This window comes from Rhinopithecus bieti, unplaced genomic scaffold (genome assembly GCF_001698545.2).
Source record: "Rhinopithecus bieti isolate Rb0 unplaced genomic scaffold, ASM169854v2 scaffold_6063, whole genome shotgun sequence".
NCBI lineage: Eukaryota > Metazoa > Chordata > Mammalia > Primates > Cercopithecidae > Rhinopithecus > Rhinopithecus bieti.
The window spans coordinates 2,990,388-3,005,944 of record NW_016805186.1 but is presented as its reverse complement, the minus strand read 5'-3'; the positions used below and the strand labels follow the sequence as shown (position 1 = coordinate 3,005,944).

Here is a 15,557-nt window from a genome sequence, read left to right as displayed (position 1 = left end):
CCAAGGCACCGTTCCACCAATGCCTTCAAACTGTTGATAAGTAGCCTCTGAGAATGGCTACTCCCAGCCATCTCCCCTAGTTCCAGCCTCTCCTCTAGTCCCAGCCTCTCCCCTAGTTCCCTGTTCTTGGCTTTGATATGCAGGGACCCACAGCCTCAGCTTTAAGAACACGTAGGAAGGGCCAATCGATCTTTCCCTGAGCATCCACCACATACACCAAACCAAGGAGGCCAGGGCTGAAGGTGCTGCCTCTCAGCTCTGCTTCCAGCAAGGCCTTCTCCTTCCGGGTGTGTCATCTTGAGACTACCTGGGGCAAACTCACTAAATCAAGGTATTCTAAAGATATTTCAGAGGGAGGATTTCAGTTTTGATCTATAGTATATAAGTTCAGATGACGTGCCGAAGAAAGTATGAAGAGCCCATTGCTTAGAATCATAATTCTTCCCAGAACAAAGCAACTCTTTGTTCCTTTTGGGGCAGGTGAAAATGTTTTGGTTGTGTAATAAGACTTTGCTGCATCTGCTGAAGCTGCCAGGCCATGCTGGCCTGAGGAACGATGCTGCGTACAGAACGACGCCCACCCTGCCGGAGCTAACGTGGGAACGGACAGCCTGGCTTCCTCCAGAGCCTCGCCGGGTCCCACCCCCACTGCCTTCCCCTAACCTAACGAATTACTGGAATGGATTTTTCCGTGTTGAATCATTCTTGAATTTCTAGGTTAAGCCTGACTTTCTCCTGATGCATCTTTGCTTTAAATGCTTCTGGATTGGATTGGATTTGTCCATCTTTCATGAATGTCCTTCTTAGCCTCCAGGTCCATAGGTGTTCAGAGCAATTCTTCCGAAAACAAGATGAGATTTCAGATGCATAAGCCACCTCCTCCCCAGTCTGAACGTAATTTGGACAAGTGACGAGTCATTTAACCAGTGTACACCAGTTAGTCCCTAGAATAGATTAAAACGTTTCCCCAAAAACTGAAAATGCAGGGGAAGAGGTTGAGAAAAGTAGTTAATTTCTAAATATTGACTCTATTTAGTTTCTGGCTTTGACAATAAGTGACCCCATTTTCCACTCAAACTGTGACTGGTCATCCAAGTTACAGACTCCGAAAATAGGCTCAGTCAGAAATTTCAGAATTTAACTGCCATGAGATTTCTAACTCAGGTTTATCCAAAATAAGACACAAATACTCTTCTAAGATACTAAGCTGGAAATTTATATGTGAGGGAGGTAATCACTACAGGATAAGACACTAGGTTCAAATTTCAAGCCAGCCAAGACAAATTCTTTGTTTTTTTTCTTTTTGAGACGGAGTCTCACTCTGTCACCCAGGCTGGAGTGCAGTGGCGCAATCTCAGTTCACTGCAAGCTTTGCCTCTGGGTTCATGCCATTCTCCTGCCTCAGCCTCCCGAGTAGCTGGGACTATAGGCGCCCGCCACCTCGCCCAGCTAATTTTTTGTATTTTGAGTAGAGACGGGATTTCACCGTGTTAGCCAGGATGGTCTCGATCTCCTGACCTCGTGATCTGCCTGCCTTGGCCTCCCAAAGTGCTGGGATTAGAGGCGTGAGCCACCGCGCCCGGCTGACAAATTCTTAACTAATCTATGTACTCTTTGCCCCCAAGCATACAGCCGCCAATTATGTGGGTTGACAGACAGAATTATAACCATATTTGTTGCTGTTTCTGACAGAAGACAAGCCAAAGTCGCTCTTTCCACATGTGGGTCTTTATTTCTAGTCCTTCACATTGACCACAGAATCGCCTGTGGCTTCCAAACCTGTCACAAGCAGTTTGTTGTTGCTCTTCTGTATGTGATTAAGTGGATTTACCTTTTGTATACTCATTGCTACCATCTCTGTTTATCATTCATTTAGGGACCTTAGACAAGGTACAAGACAAAGAGAGGAGAGCATGTGGGGTGAAGCTTGCTAACTGCCTGCCTGATTTTTCTGCACACAGGTGAGATATTCCTGCACATCTTCTGGGGACCCCAGAATGAGGGGGACTCGCTGGTGAATTGCCTCGGGCTTCACGTCCAGTACAGGCTGGGTCCCCGTGGTCGCCAAGCCTCCTGCCTGCTCAATGATGTAGGCCACGGGATTGCATTCATACAGGAGCCGGAGCTGTGGAGGAACAGAGGCAGGTAAATAAACTCTGCAAGTGGCCAAATGTCCCAAGCCATGCCCCTAAAGTTGGGGGAGCAGTTTGCACTGTGGAGCTTCCATCTGGCTAGCATGAGTGCATCATGCGCCTCACAAGAGTGGGCCCGAGCTTTAGAGCCTACAGCAGGCCAGATGCATCAGATGGCGCTCATCCAGAAGCCTTGGGGCCCCTCTGGCCAGGTGGCTGAGCCAGGTATCTGCCCATCTTGTGATCCTTGTGCTTACCAGGGAGCTGCCTCTTGACTTGGAGATACGAGATCTAGGCTCCTATTTCTCGGTTCAACAAGGGCAAACTGATGCTGCAGACCTGGGTGGAAGCCCTCGTGTGTGAGACCTCAAGGCTGGTAAAGAGTCAGGCTTGGATGGGACAGTAAGGTCACCTCAAGCATGCCGGGTTGCCTCTCTGGGGACAGCCACAGTGGCTGGGATTGTGTGGAGGAGCTCCACACCTTAAACTTTGACTTTTCTAACTAGTTTGCTGGTGTTTCAATGGTCTTGTCTTTTGCCCCTTTAGACTAAGTGAAATCCCATCGTTTGCACCCCATAGCATCCTGTACTTCCCCTCTGGTACCACTCATCACACTGAGGCCTCTTTAGTGCCTGGCTTCCTCCCTAGGCTGCTGTCCATCCTAGCTGGTCCCTGTACTATCTCCACTCTCAGTAGTGCCTGACACATTGAAAGTGTTGGCTCCTGTCTGTAATCCCAGCATTTTGGGAGGCCGAGGCAAAAGGATCACTTGAGTCCAGGAAGTTGAGACCCCATTTGAGATAGTGAGACCCCATCTCTACAAAAAATTCTAAAATTAACCAGGTGTGGTAGTGCACACCTGTGATCCCAGCTATTCAGGAAGCTGAAGTAGGAGGATCAACTGAGCCCCGGAGTTCAAGGCTGCAGTGAGTTGTGATCACACTACTGCCCTCCAGTTTAGGAGACAGAGCAAGAGCCTGTCTCAAAAACAAAGGAAGTGTCCAAGCAAGGCCACTGTGTTTCCTGCACTGGGGGTCCCAGCCGAGGGCAGAAATTGGGTTGAAATCAGCCTGTGCCCTGCTTGCCAGTCTCTGCACAAGACCCCGGGCTGAGCCTGTTCAGAGGAAGGAAGGCCTTCTCTAACCCTCCTGCAGGCACATGAGAACTGGCAGGAGGCTGCCTGTGTCCTGTGAGTACACAGTGAATTGAAATGAATGGGGTTGGATTGAATGGACTTTTTAGGTCTATTTCTGTGATGATGTCATGACGCCCCCGGCCTGACACACGACACACACCCCCATCACCTTAGATTCAGGGTGTCGTTCTGGCCGAAGGCCCTGCTGCTGTGCATGACTCAGTATCATCTTCTCCTTTCTCCCCATCAGTGTAACCTGTGACTTCCCAGAAGTTCATTCTCCACTATCACCTTACAAAATGGTTGACCCAGCTGTGTGCAGCCTTTCCTTACCATTCTTTTCTTCCAGTCCGTTTTGGTGATACGTTTAAACTACTTTCAGAAACAGTCATATATTATAGTGAATTTTTTCTATTGTTCTATTATATATTTATATATTATTACGTTATTATATATCATATTATATATTTATATGTTATATGTTGTTATATTTTTCTATTGTATATATTATATATATTAAGGAGAGAAACACGATATATTTGGTCTAGGCTGGAGATCCAGGCATTCAAGGGAAAGTAGGTGAAGACTCCATGGGGGTATTTACTGCCATTTTGGTCAGACAGTGTAAGATGCCCTCATCCTAGACCTCTGGCTCTTAAAGTAATGGGTGCCCAGAAGGGTGTAAAAAAGTTGTGGTGCATGCAGGCTGTCTGGGGGCGGATAGTTCTGTCCTTCATTACCCACAGGAGGGACACTGGAGGCCACGCTGTCCAGGACAGTCTAGCCAAGGAGACCCTCACCTTGACAGCCTGTAGCGCTCAGCATTTTTCTCCCCTTTTATGGGGGGGATTTGGAGTATCAGACAATAAAGTCTCAGACTGTAATCAATTACCCTGTTGATTCAAATACTTTAACCAAAAAAATCTCAGCCTTAGTACATAATGTGCTTGTCTTGGAGCCAAGTTACTTTTGCTCTGACCTCAGATGCCCTTGTTGTAGGAAATTTAATACCAAAATGCCCAGGACTTCATGGCACCTTGGTATGTGACCTTGTACTGTTTTTTTTTTTTTTTTTTTTTTTTTTTTTGAGACCGAGTCTCGCTCTGTCCGCCCAGGCTGGAGTGCAAGTGGCGGCGATCTGCTCATTGCAAGCTCCCGCCTCCCAGGTGTTCACCGCCATTCTCCTGCCTCAGCTCCAAAGTAGGCTGGGACTACAGGCGCACCGCCACCTACGCCCAGCTAATTTTTTTTTTTTTTTTTTTTGAGACGACTCGTGCCCTGTCGCCCCAGGCTGGAGTGCAGTGGCGCGATCTCAGCTCACTGCAACCTCCACCTCCCCGGTTCAAGCGATTCTCCTGCCTCAGCCTCCTGGTAGCTGTGTTACAGGCACGTGCACCATGCCCAGCTAATTTTTTTATATTAATATATTTTCAGTAGAAGACGTGGGTTTCACCATGTTAGCCAGGATGGTCTAGATCTCCTGAACTCGTGATATGCATTGCCTCGGCCTCCCAAAGTGCTGGGATTACAGGCGTGAGCCCCCGCACCCGACCATGACCTGTACTTTCTCTGCAATTAAATCTACACAGCTGTACAGATGCAGGCACACACAGCATAGGAACATGCACGTGCACACACAGACACACACACAGAGGTGGGCACAGGGACCATGACAGCAGAAACGCAGAGATCAGGATCCAACAGAAGTTTCAGAATGGGTGGTGGTTATGCGCAGCAAACGCATATCTATCTATGGAGTGACGTGTGCTTACAGGATATGAGTATGTGATCCCATGTGGGTATTTTCTGACTCATTTACAATCATTTGAATAATCAGTAGTAATTGATCTTTATGTTCTCCCCAGTGTAACTGAGTAAGTGACCAGAGTGGTTCTAAGAATTTCCACATCTTGGCCGGGCACAGTGGCTGTAATCCCAGCACTTTGGGAGGCTGAGGCGGGCAGATCATGAGGTCAGGAGATCGAGACTATCCTGGCTAACACGGTGAAACCCCGTCTCTACTAAAAGTACAAAACATTAGCCTGGCGTGGTGGCGGTCGCCTGTAGTCCCAGCTACTTGGGAGGCTGAGGCAGGAGAATGGCGTGAACCTGGGAGGCGGAGCTTGCAGTGAGCCCAGATCGCGCCACTGCACTCCAGCCTGGGCGACAGAGCAAAACTCTGTCCCCCTCCCCCCACCAAAAAAAAAAAAACAAAAAAGAATTTCCATGTCTTCTACTTGCCTCACGTAGTCCTCCATGGTGCTTAGCTTCCCTTCAGCAGCTCTTCTGCAGGCTTATCGGTGCTCTTAGTTCAGTGGGTGAATACACTCGGGCTAAGCCCTCACATGGAGAGAAACACCTGATTACACCAACCTATTAAAGTCTCTCTGGCTTCAGTGTGCTGTGTTAGATCTCTCAGCATGGCTTTGATTCTTAGCATTCGAATAACTCAAATCTCAAGGTGACTCTGAGAGACAGAAAAACGTGTTGCTGGTTGTTGGTGTGTCAGAGAAAACAGAGGCCTTCATTTGATTTGACTACTTACCTACTATTTCTGTGATCGGCTAAAATTCAGATGCATTTTTATGGGAGGTTCTATGCAAGACAGCTGGATCATAAGATTCTCACTTGATAAGACAAGTATTTTCAGTTTTGCATCATTAAATTGCAATTACACCTTCCAGGAACTACCTTTCCAGATATACTGGCTGAGTTCTGAGCAGAAGTTCTTATTCTAGGGTTTGGAAATTCTCTAGGGGATATTTGGGTGGACTTCAGGGCATCAGTGAACCCCCTCAATGTGTAATGTGTATGTAATGTGTACGTTTACATGCATTTGTTCTGGGAAGTGTGTTGATAAGTTTTATTAGGCTCCCTATGGGGTCCATGACACCAAATCAGCTGGTGCTGAAGCCAAAAGTCAGACGCAGCCTGTGGAAAGTGAGACACACAGCAGGCTTACGGTGAATGGTGGGTGTGAGGCTGGAGGGGGTAAGACCAGTGAGAACCACCAGTCACATAACGTCAGCCTGTTTGCCTCCTTCTTCAAACTTCCCACAGCCTGGAGACTCACTCAAGGGAACTACAGCTCCCTGTATTTTTCCTCCCCTGCCCATCCCCACACAGACATGCCACGAAGCAGTGCGGTAGCCAAACAGCAGGCATGAGGGGAGGGAGCTCCCCTCCTCCCTGACCAGATGCACAGCCAGTGGACAAGGGAGAATTACCTTGCCCTTAGGGCTCTTCTGGTTGGCTGGGTACAGGAAAATTCCTCCATAGACCAGGGTGCGGTGCACGTCAGCCACCATGGAGCCCACATACCTGGCCCCATAGGGAGCACTGCCATCCTAGAAGACAGAAAGAGAAGAGACAAGATGCAGTGGCTTTCAGAATTAGCTAGCACCTACTCGCGGTCACAAGTCCAGTTGGTGTGACCTCTGCCTTCTTGATCCCCTATCCTCCACCCACTAGTGTAGGAATTGAAAAGATTATATAGTTGTGCATTTCATTCATTATGAGCTCCTCAAACCTTATTGTGTGACTGGACTTACCAAATGTAGGACTGCTTAAAGTATGAGACAATATCCTGCAGCAATCTTAAAAGAGCCTCTAAACAAACAAACAGAAAGAAAAAGAAAGTCGCCCATCCCACATGCAGTGCTGCCTACGGGCTCAAAATAAAGGGATGGAAGCCAAACACATAGAAAACAGAAAAAAGCAGGGGCTGCAATCTTAATTTCAGACAAAATAGACTTTAAACCAATAAAGTTCAAAAAAGACAAAGAAGGATATTACATAATTGTAAAGGCCTCAGTTCAACAAGAAGGCCTAACTATCCTCAATGATATGCACCCAACACAGGGACACTCAGATTCATAAAGCAAGCTTTTAGACACCTTCAGAGAGACTTAGACTCCCACACAATAATAGTGGGAGACTTCAACACCCCACTGACAGTGATCACTGAAGTAGAAAATTAATGAAGACACTCAAGACCTCAAATCAACACTAGACCAAATGAATCTCTTAGACATCTATAGAACTATATCTACAGAACATCTATAGAATAGAAAGCTATAGAACTCTCCACCCAAAACCAGCAAAATATACATTCTTTTCATCACACATAGCACATACACTAAAATTGAACACACCCTCAGACATAAAACAATCCTCAGCAAATGCAAAAGAACTGAACTTATACCAGCCACTCTCCAACCACAGCTCAATAAAAATTGAAATCGAGACTAAGAAAATCACTCAAACTATACAATTACATGAAAATTAAACAACTTGCTCCTGAATGATTTTTGGATAAATAATGAAATTAAGGCAGAAATCAAGAGATTCTTTGAAACTGGTGAGAAAAAAGATAAAATAACCAGAATTTCTGGGACACAGCTAAGACAGTGTTAAGAGGAAAATTTATAGCACTAAATTCCCACATCAAAAAGTTAAAAAGATCTCACATTAACAACCTAATAGCACAACCAAAAGAACTAGAGATGTAAGAGCAAACCAGCTCCAAAGCTAGCAAAAGACAAGAAATAATCAAAATAGAGCTGAACTGAAGGAGACTCTCACACACACACACACACACACACACACAACACAATTCATGGCTGGGCCCTGTGACTCATGCCTGTAATCCCAGCACTTTGAGAGGCCAAGGTGGGTGAATCACCTGAGAGCAGGAGTTCGAGACCAGCCCAACGAACATGGTGAAATCCCATCTCTACTGAAAATACAAAAATTAGACAGGTGTGGTGGTGTGTGTCTGTAGTCCCAGCTATTTGGGAGGCTGAGGCAGGAGAATTGCTTGAACCTGGGAGGCAGAGGTTGTAGAGAGTAGAGATTGTACCACTGCTCTCCAGCCCTGGGAGGCGGAGGCCGCAGTGAGTGGAGATGGCGGCACTGCTCTCCAGCCCTGGGTGACAATGTGAGACTTCGTCTAAAAAAAAAACAAAAAAAACAAATCAAAAGATCAATGAAACTAGGAGTTTGTTTTTTGAAAGAAAAGGAATAAGATAGATAGACTGCTCACTAGATTAATAGAGAAAAATAGAGAGACGATCCAAATAAATTCAACTAGAAATAACAAAGGGGATATTACCACTGACACCACAGAAATACAAACCATCAGAGACTACTGTGGACACCTCTATGCACTCACACTAGAAAATCTAGAAGAAATGGAAAAATTCCTGGACACATACACTCTCCTGCAACAGCCAGGAAGAAACTGAATCCCTGAACAGACCAGTAACAAACCCCAAAATTAAATCAGTAAAAATAGCCTATCATCCAAAAAAAGCCTATGGTGCAATCTCTACCAGAGAGATTCAGAGCCGAATTCTACAAGATATATAAAGAAGAGCTGATACCATTTCCACTGAAACTGTTCCAAAAAAATTGAAGAGGAAAGACTCCTCCCCAACTCATTCTGTAAGGCCAACATCATTCTGATACCAAAACCTGGCAGACACACAATAAAAAAAAAACTTCAGGCCAATATTCTTGATGAATATTGATGCAAAATCCTCATCAAAATACACAGCAGCAGCACCTTATAAAGCTTATCCACCACAGTCAAGTAGGCTTTATCCCTGGGATGCAAGGTTGGGTCAACATACACAAATCAATAAATGTGATCCATCACATAAAATGAACTAAAGACAAAAACCACTTGATTATCTCAATAAATGCAGAAAAAGGCTTTCAATGAAATTCAACACCTCTTCATGTTACAAACTCTCAACAGACTAGGTATTGAATGAACATACCTTAAAATAATAAGCTCCATTTATGACAAACCCACAGCCAACATTATGCTGAATGGGCAAAAGCTGGAAGCACTCCCCTTGAAAACTGGCACAAGAAAAGGATGCCCTCTCTCACCACTCCTATTCAGCACAGTATTGGCAGTTATGGCCAGAACAATCAGGCAAAAGAAATAAGTAAAGGGCATCCAAATAGGAAAATAGGAAGTCAAACTATCCCTCTTTGCAGATGACATGATTGTATAGCTAGAAAACCCCATAGTATTGGTCGGCTGGGCGTGGTGTTTCACACCTGTAATCCCAGCACTTTGGGAGGCCGAGACGGGCAGATCACGAGGTCAGGAGATCGAGACCATCCTGGCTAACACAGTGAAACCCCATCTCTACTAAAATACAAAAAACTAGCCGGGCGTGGTAGCGGGCACCTGTAGTCCCAGCTACTCGAGAGGCTGAGGCAGGAGAATGGCGTGAACCTGGGAGGTGGAGCTTGCAGTGAGCTGAGACCGTGCCACTGCACTCCAGCCTGGGCAACAGAGTGAGACTCTGTCTCAAAAAAAAAAAAAGAAAAAGAAAAGAAAAAGAAAACTCCATAGTATTGGTCCAAAAGCTCCTTAAGCTGATAAACAACTTCAGCCGAGTTTCAAGATACGAAATGAACATACAAAAAAATCATTACCATCCCTACACCAAAAACAGCCAGGCCAAAAGCGAAATCAGGAACATAATCCCTTTCACAATTGCCACAAAAATAATAAAATCCCTAGGAATAGAGCTAGCCATGGAGGTAAAAGAGTTCTATAGTAAGAGCTACAAAACATTGCTCAAAGAAATCAGAGATGACACAAACAAATGGAAAAACATTCCATGCCCATGGATATAAAGGATCAATATTGTTAAAATGGGCATACCACCCAAAGCAATTTACAGATTCAGTGCTGTTCCTATTAAATTACCAATGACATTTTTCACAGAACTAGAAAAAGACTTTTAAAATTCATATGGAACCATAAAGAGACAGAATAGCCAAGGCAATCCTAAGCAAAAAGAACAAAGCTGGAGGTTTCATATTACTTGACTTCAAACTATATTACAGGGCTAAAATAACCAAAACAGCAAGGCACTGGTACAAAAACAGACAAATAGACCAATGTAACACAATAGAGAATCCAGAAATAAGGTCATACACCTACAACCATTTGACCTTCAACAAAGCTGACAAAAACAAGCAATGAGGAAATGACTTCCTATTCAATAAATGGTGCTGAGATAACTAGCTAGCCATATGCAGAAGGTTGAAACTGGACCGCTTCCTTATACCATATACAAAAACTAACTCAAGATGGATTAAAAACTTAATGTGAAACCCAAAACCATAAAAACCCTGGAAGACAACCGAGGCAATACCATTCTGGATGTAGGCATGGGCAAAGAATTCATGACAAAGACACCAAAAGCAATTGCAATGAAAACAAAAATTGCCAAATGAGATCTAATTAAACTAAAGAGCTTCTGCACAGCAAAAGAAACTGTCAATAAACAGACAACCCACAGAATGGGAGAAAATTTCTGCAAACTATACATCTGAGAAAAGTCTAATATCCAGCACCTATAAGGAGCTTAAATATATAAGGAAAAAAAAAACATTTAAAAATGGGCAAAGGACATGAACAGACACTTTTCAAAAGAAGACACACCCAGCCTGGCCAATATGGTGAAACTCCATCTCTACTAAAGATACAAACATTAGCTGGGCATGGTGGCATGTGCCTGTAGTCCCAGCTACTTGGGAGGCTGAGGCAGAAGAATCACTTGAACCCGGGAGGCAGAGGTTGCAGTGAGCTGAGATCGTGCCACTGCACTCCAGCATGGGCGACAGAGAGAGACTCCATCTCAAAAAAGAAAAAAAAAAAGAAGAAGACCACATACATGCAGCCAAAAAGCATATGAAAAAAGCTCAATATCATTGCTCATTAGAGAAATGCAAATCAAAACCACAATGAAATACCATCTCACACCAGTCAGAATGACAATTATTTAAAAATCAAAATATAACAGAGGCTGGTGAGGTTGCAGAGAAAAGGGAATGTTTATGCATTATTGGTGGGAGTGTAAATCAGTTCAACCATTGAGAAAAGCAGTGTAATGATCTCTCAAACAGCTAAAAGCAGCCATCCCATTTGACCCAGCCATCCCATGACTGGGTATATACCCAAAGGAATAGAAATCATTCTATTGTAAAGACACATGCACGTGTATGTTCACTGCAACACTATTTACAATAGCAAAGACATGGAGTCAACCTAGATGCCCATCAGTGGTGGACTGGATAAAGAAAATGTGCTACATATACACAATGGAATACTATGCAGCCGTAAAGAAGAATGACATGATGTTTTTGCAGGAACATGGGTGGAGCTGAAGGCCTAATTATCTTAAGTAAACTAACACAGAAATAGGAAACCAGATGCTACATGTTCTCACTTATAAGTAGGAGCTAAATGATGAGAAACACATGGACACAAAGAGGGAAACAACAGGCACTGGGGCCTACTTGAGGGTGGAGGGAGGGAGGAAGGGGAGGAGCAGAAAAGAGAAGTATTGGATACCAGGTTTAGTACCTGGGAGACCAAACAATGTGTACAACAAACCCCCTTGACACGAGTTTACTTATATAACAAACCTGCACAACTACCCCTGAATCTAAAATAAAAGTGTGGAAAATAAAATCACACCTGCATCACAGGCATGTGTTCTGGTGTCTGAACCCCTGCAGGATGAACATAGTTAACAATAATATCGGACATATTTTCTTTTTTTTTTTTTTTGAGACGGAGTCTCGCTCTATCGCCCAGGCTGGAGTGCAGTGGCCGGATCTCAGCTCACTGCAAGCTCTGCCTCCCGGGTTTATGCCATTCTCCTGCCTCAGCCTCCCGAGTAGCTGGGACTACAGGCGCCCGCCACCTCGCCCGGCTAGTTTTTTGTATTTTTTAGTAGAGACGGGGTTTCACGGTGTTAGCCAGGATGGTCTCGATCTCCTGACCTCGTGATCCACCCGTCTCGGCCTCCCAAAGTGCTGGGATTACAGGCTTGAGCCACCGTGCCCGGCCCGGACATATTTTCAAAAAGCTAGAAGGAGGATATTGAATGTTCCCAACACAGAGAAATAATAAATGTTTGAGATGATGGATTTCCTAATTATACTGATCTGATCACTGTACATTATATATAATGAAACATCACTATGTATCCCATAAATATGTACAATTATTATATGTCAATTAAAAATAAAACGATGGGCCTGGCGTGGTGGTTCACGCCTGTAATCCCAGCACTTTGGGAGGCCGAGGCAGGTGGATCACCTGTGGTCAGGCGTTCAAGACCAGCCTGACCAACATGGTGAAATCCCGTCTGTACTAAAAATACAAAAATTAGCCGGGTGTGGTGGCAGAAGCCTGAAACCCCAGCTACTCGGGAGGCTGAGGCAGGAGAATCGCTTGAACCGGGGAGGCGGAGGTTGTGGTGAGCCGAGATCACGCCAGTGCACTTCAGTCTTGGCAACAAGAGGGAAACTCCATCTCAAAATAAAAATAAATACATAAATAAATAAAATAAAGTTAAATAAATAAAATGATGACAGTTTTAATGATTAGTCACCTCCTTCATAATTCATGGTCACCATCCTTGTTAGTAACTCCAATTTTATGGCTCACACTTGGCACTGCACCAACAGGTGGAATTTGTGACAAATGTAAGGAAATATTTCTGCTAATTAGGCAAGTGCAATGCTCTAACAATTGTCAAAAATGAAAATGAACGCAAAACAAACTACCAGAGCCCTGAAGCAGTGTTTCTCATTCATTTCCTCCACAATAAGCAGATTCCTGAGAACAGCCTGATTCATATTCCTCTTCCCTTCCAGATACGGAATTGGGTGCTCTGCAGCTGGGCTTCTGTCCTGTCCACACCCAGCAGGTGCACAGCTCATAAAGCAGGAAGAGGAACCGGGGTGGAGGAGGCAGAAACTCCGCAGCCAGCAGGGAGGCGCTGTCTCCCCTGAGGTTAGGCAGCCCTGAACCACGCACCTGTGTGTGGGAGTGAGGATTCTGCCCCACTTGATTGTTTCCAAGCAGGCTCACGTTGTGGTTAAGGGCATGGGTTGACAGCCAGAATGCTTGGGTTCGAATCCTGGCTCAGCCACTTACCTTGGATAAGTAATTGAACTACTCTGTGCCTCAGCTTCCCCATCTGTACCTGCCTCCAAGAGTTGTTATGAGATAAAAGGAGCTATTACACATAAAACATTAAAATAGGGCTTACGACATGTTAATCACCCAATACATGTTAGCTATTATTATTATCACCTTGAAACACCCCCAAATCGTAATTATAATGATAATTACATCATCATATTCTGTTGTCTTCTAGCTGCATGCCGTGAAACCACATTTAGGCAAAAATTACCAAGTCTTCTCCTATTTTAGTTACTTAACACTCTATCAGACCCGAGGTGAAGCACCTTGGCCTGACTTGAGAGTGAAGACTGAAGTGAGGTTCCAGAATTCTGTTTTACCAGAAATCCTACTTCTAGGAATGCCTTCATACCCTTTTTTTTTTTTTTTTTTTTTTTTTTTTTGAGACAGAGTCTTGCTCTGTTGCCCAGACTGGAGGGCAGTGATGCAATTTCAGTTCACCGTAACCTCCTCTTCCTTTCGGGTTCAAGTGATTTTCCTGCCTCGGCCTCCCAAGTAGCTGGGATTACAGACACCTACCAACCACACCCAGGTAACTTTTTTATTTTTAGCAGAGATGGTGTTTCACCATGTTGGCCAGGCTGTTTTCAAACTCCTGACCTCAAGTGATCTGCCTACCTTGGCCTTCCAAAGTGCTGGGATTACAAGCGTGAGCCACCGGGCCCAGCCTTACTTCTAGGGATGCCTTCTAAGGGAATTTTCAGATCAGCAAAATGAGGTACAAAGGGGCTCACTACAGCATTATTTATGGAGTGAAAAGCTGGACGCAGCCTAAGTGTGGAACAACCTGAGAATGATTAAGCATGTTACGGTACAGCAATATGCTTTTGAAGAACTTTTACTGACTCGGAAATGCTCGTGAAGTCAGTAGAAAAGCAGATTTAAAAACTGTTTCCAGTTGAACCACATTTGGTAACTGGGTAAGCACATTTGCAGAAAACAAACCCTAGAGAAATGTATCAAGATGTTCAGCCGAGCGTGGTCACTCACGCCTGTAGTCCCAGCACTTTGGTAGGCTGATGCCAGAGGATCACGAGGTCAGGAGATCGAGACCATCTTGGCCGACACGGTGAAACCCCGTTTCTACCAAATACAAAAAACTAGCCAGATGTGGTGGCCCACAGTGGGGTTTCTGAGGGTGGAGTATCTTACACATGGATTTTGTTTACATTTTCTTATATTTTTTGGTGTCTTCCATGTGATGTGTTACACAGGAACATAATTTTTATATTTGGAGAAAACATTAAGTTATAAAATCAAAACATTTAAATACAGAAAGAATCTTTCAACAGACACACAGTGAACTATCAGGAACTAGAGATGGAACCCATCTTCCTAAGCTCCTAGTGTTTTAGCCCAGAAGGACTTGACATAACAGAGACAGGTGTTTCTACTCTTTAGCCTTTGCTCTGTAAAGAAAAGCTATGAGAAATCTATCAAAGATAGATAGATAGATAGATAGATAGATAGATAGATAGATAGATAGATAGATAGATGACAGAGAGAGAGAGAAAGAGAGATAGGTGAGAGTGCAGGAGGGAGCGAGGGCGGGAGGGAGGGATAACTATAGATGCTCGTAACTTGGGGGAGGAGAGCAAGGGCCTCTGAAGATAGAGGATACAATTTGCCCTTCATAATTACACCCATTCATTTTTACAACACTGGGGAGAAACATCCTTGGCCCACATCTGCTTATTATGAGAGTGTTCTGAGAAAGCCACAGTTTTAGCAGAAAAAGCCCAGGAAAGTTCACCATGGAGTCCTTCTCCACCACATCAGTGCTCCTGCTTAATCTTCTCATCAAACAATGGCAGTCTTGCAAGGGTTTTGATGGAAAATCACTACAATCCTGATTTAGCTCCTTCTGAATTCTTTTTGTTTCCTAATCTTAAAAAACCTTTAAAGGGCACCCATTTTTCTTCGGCAAATAACATTATAAAGACAGCCTTGACAGGGTTAAATTCCCATACCTCAGTTCGTTACAGACGGATTAAAGGGTGGGTATGAGCCCTTACAAAATCATCTGAACTTGATGGAGCTTGTGTTGAGAACTAAAGTTTATATTTTATGTTTTTAATCTCTTTTAATTTCATTTTCCATGAGCTTTTGAGGGCCTCTCATATAATTATTTCTTCTAAAAGCAAATTCAACTGAGTGAGTGAATCTATAGGTTGGAGTTTAGTTTAAACAAGTGACTTCAGAGAGGATCCGGCCTGCGCTCTGAATTTTGTAAATGTGATCCCTACCTTCTTTATAAAGA

At 44.2% G+C, this 15,557-nt stretch overlaps 1 protein-coding gene across 1 annotated transcript in view; it reads right to left on the bottom strand.

Moving 5' to 3' along the window:
* Positions 1-1,706: 1,706 nt before the first annotated feature.
* Positions 1,707-15,557, bottom strand: part of LOC108529298 (fructose-1,6-bisphosphatase isozyme 2) — a 37,579-nt gene continuing 23,728 nt past the window's right edge. Inside the window, exons 6-7 of the mRNA XM_017871536.1 lie at positions 6,495-6,614; positions 1,707-2,125 (exon numbers count right to left, since the gene is read on the bottom strand). Of these exons, the coding sequence (XP_017727025.1) occupies positions 1,931-2,125; positions 6,495-6,614 (315 nt within the window). The 3' untranslated portion in view covers positions 1,707-1,930. The remainder of the gene's footprint in view (positions 2,126-6,494; positions 6,615-15,557) is intronic.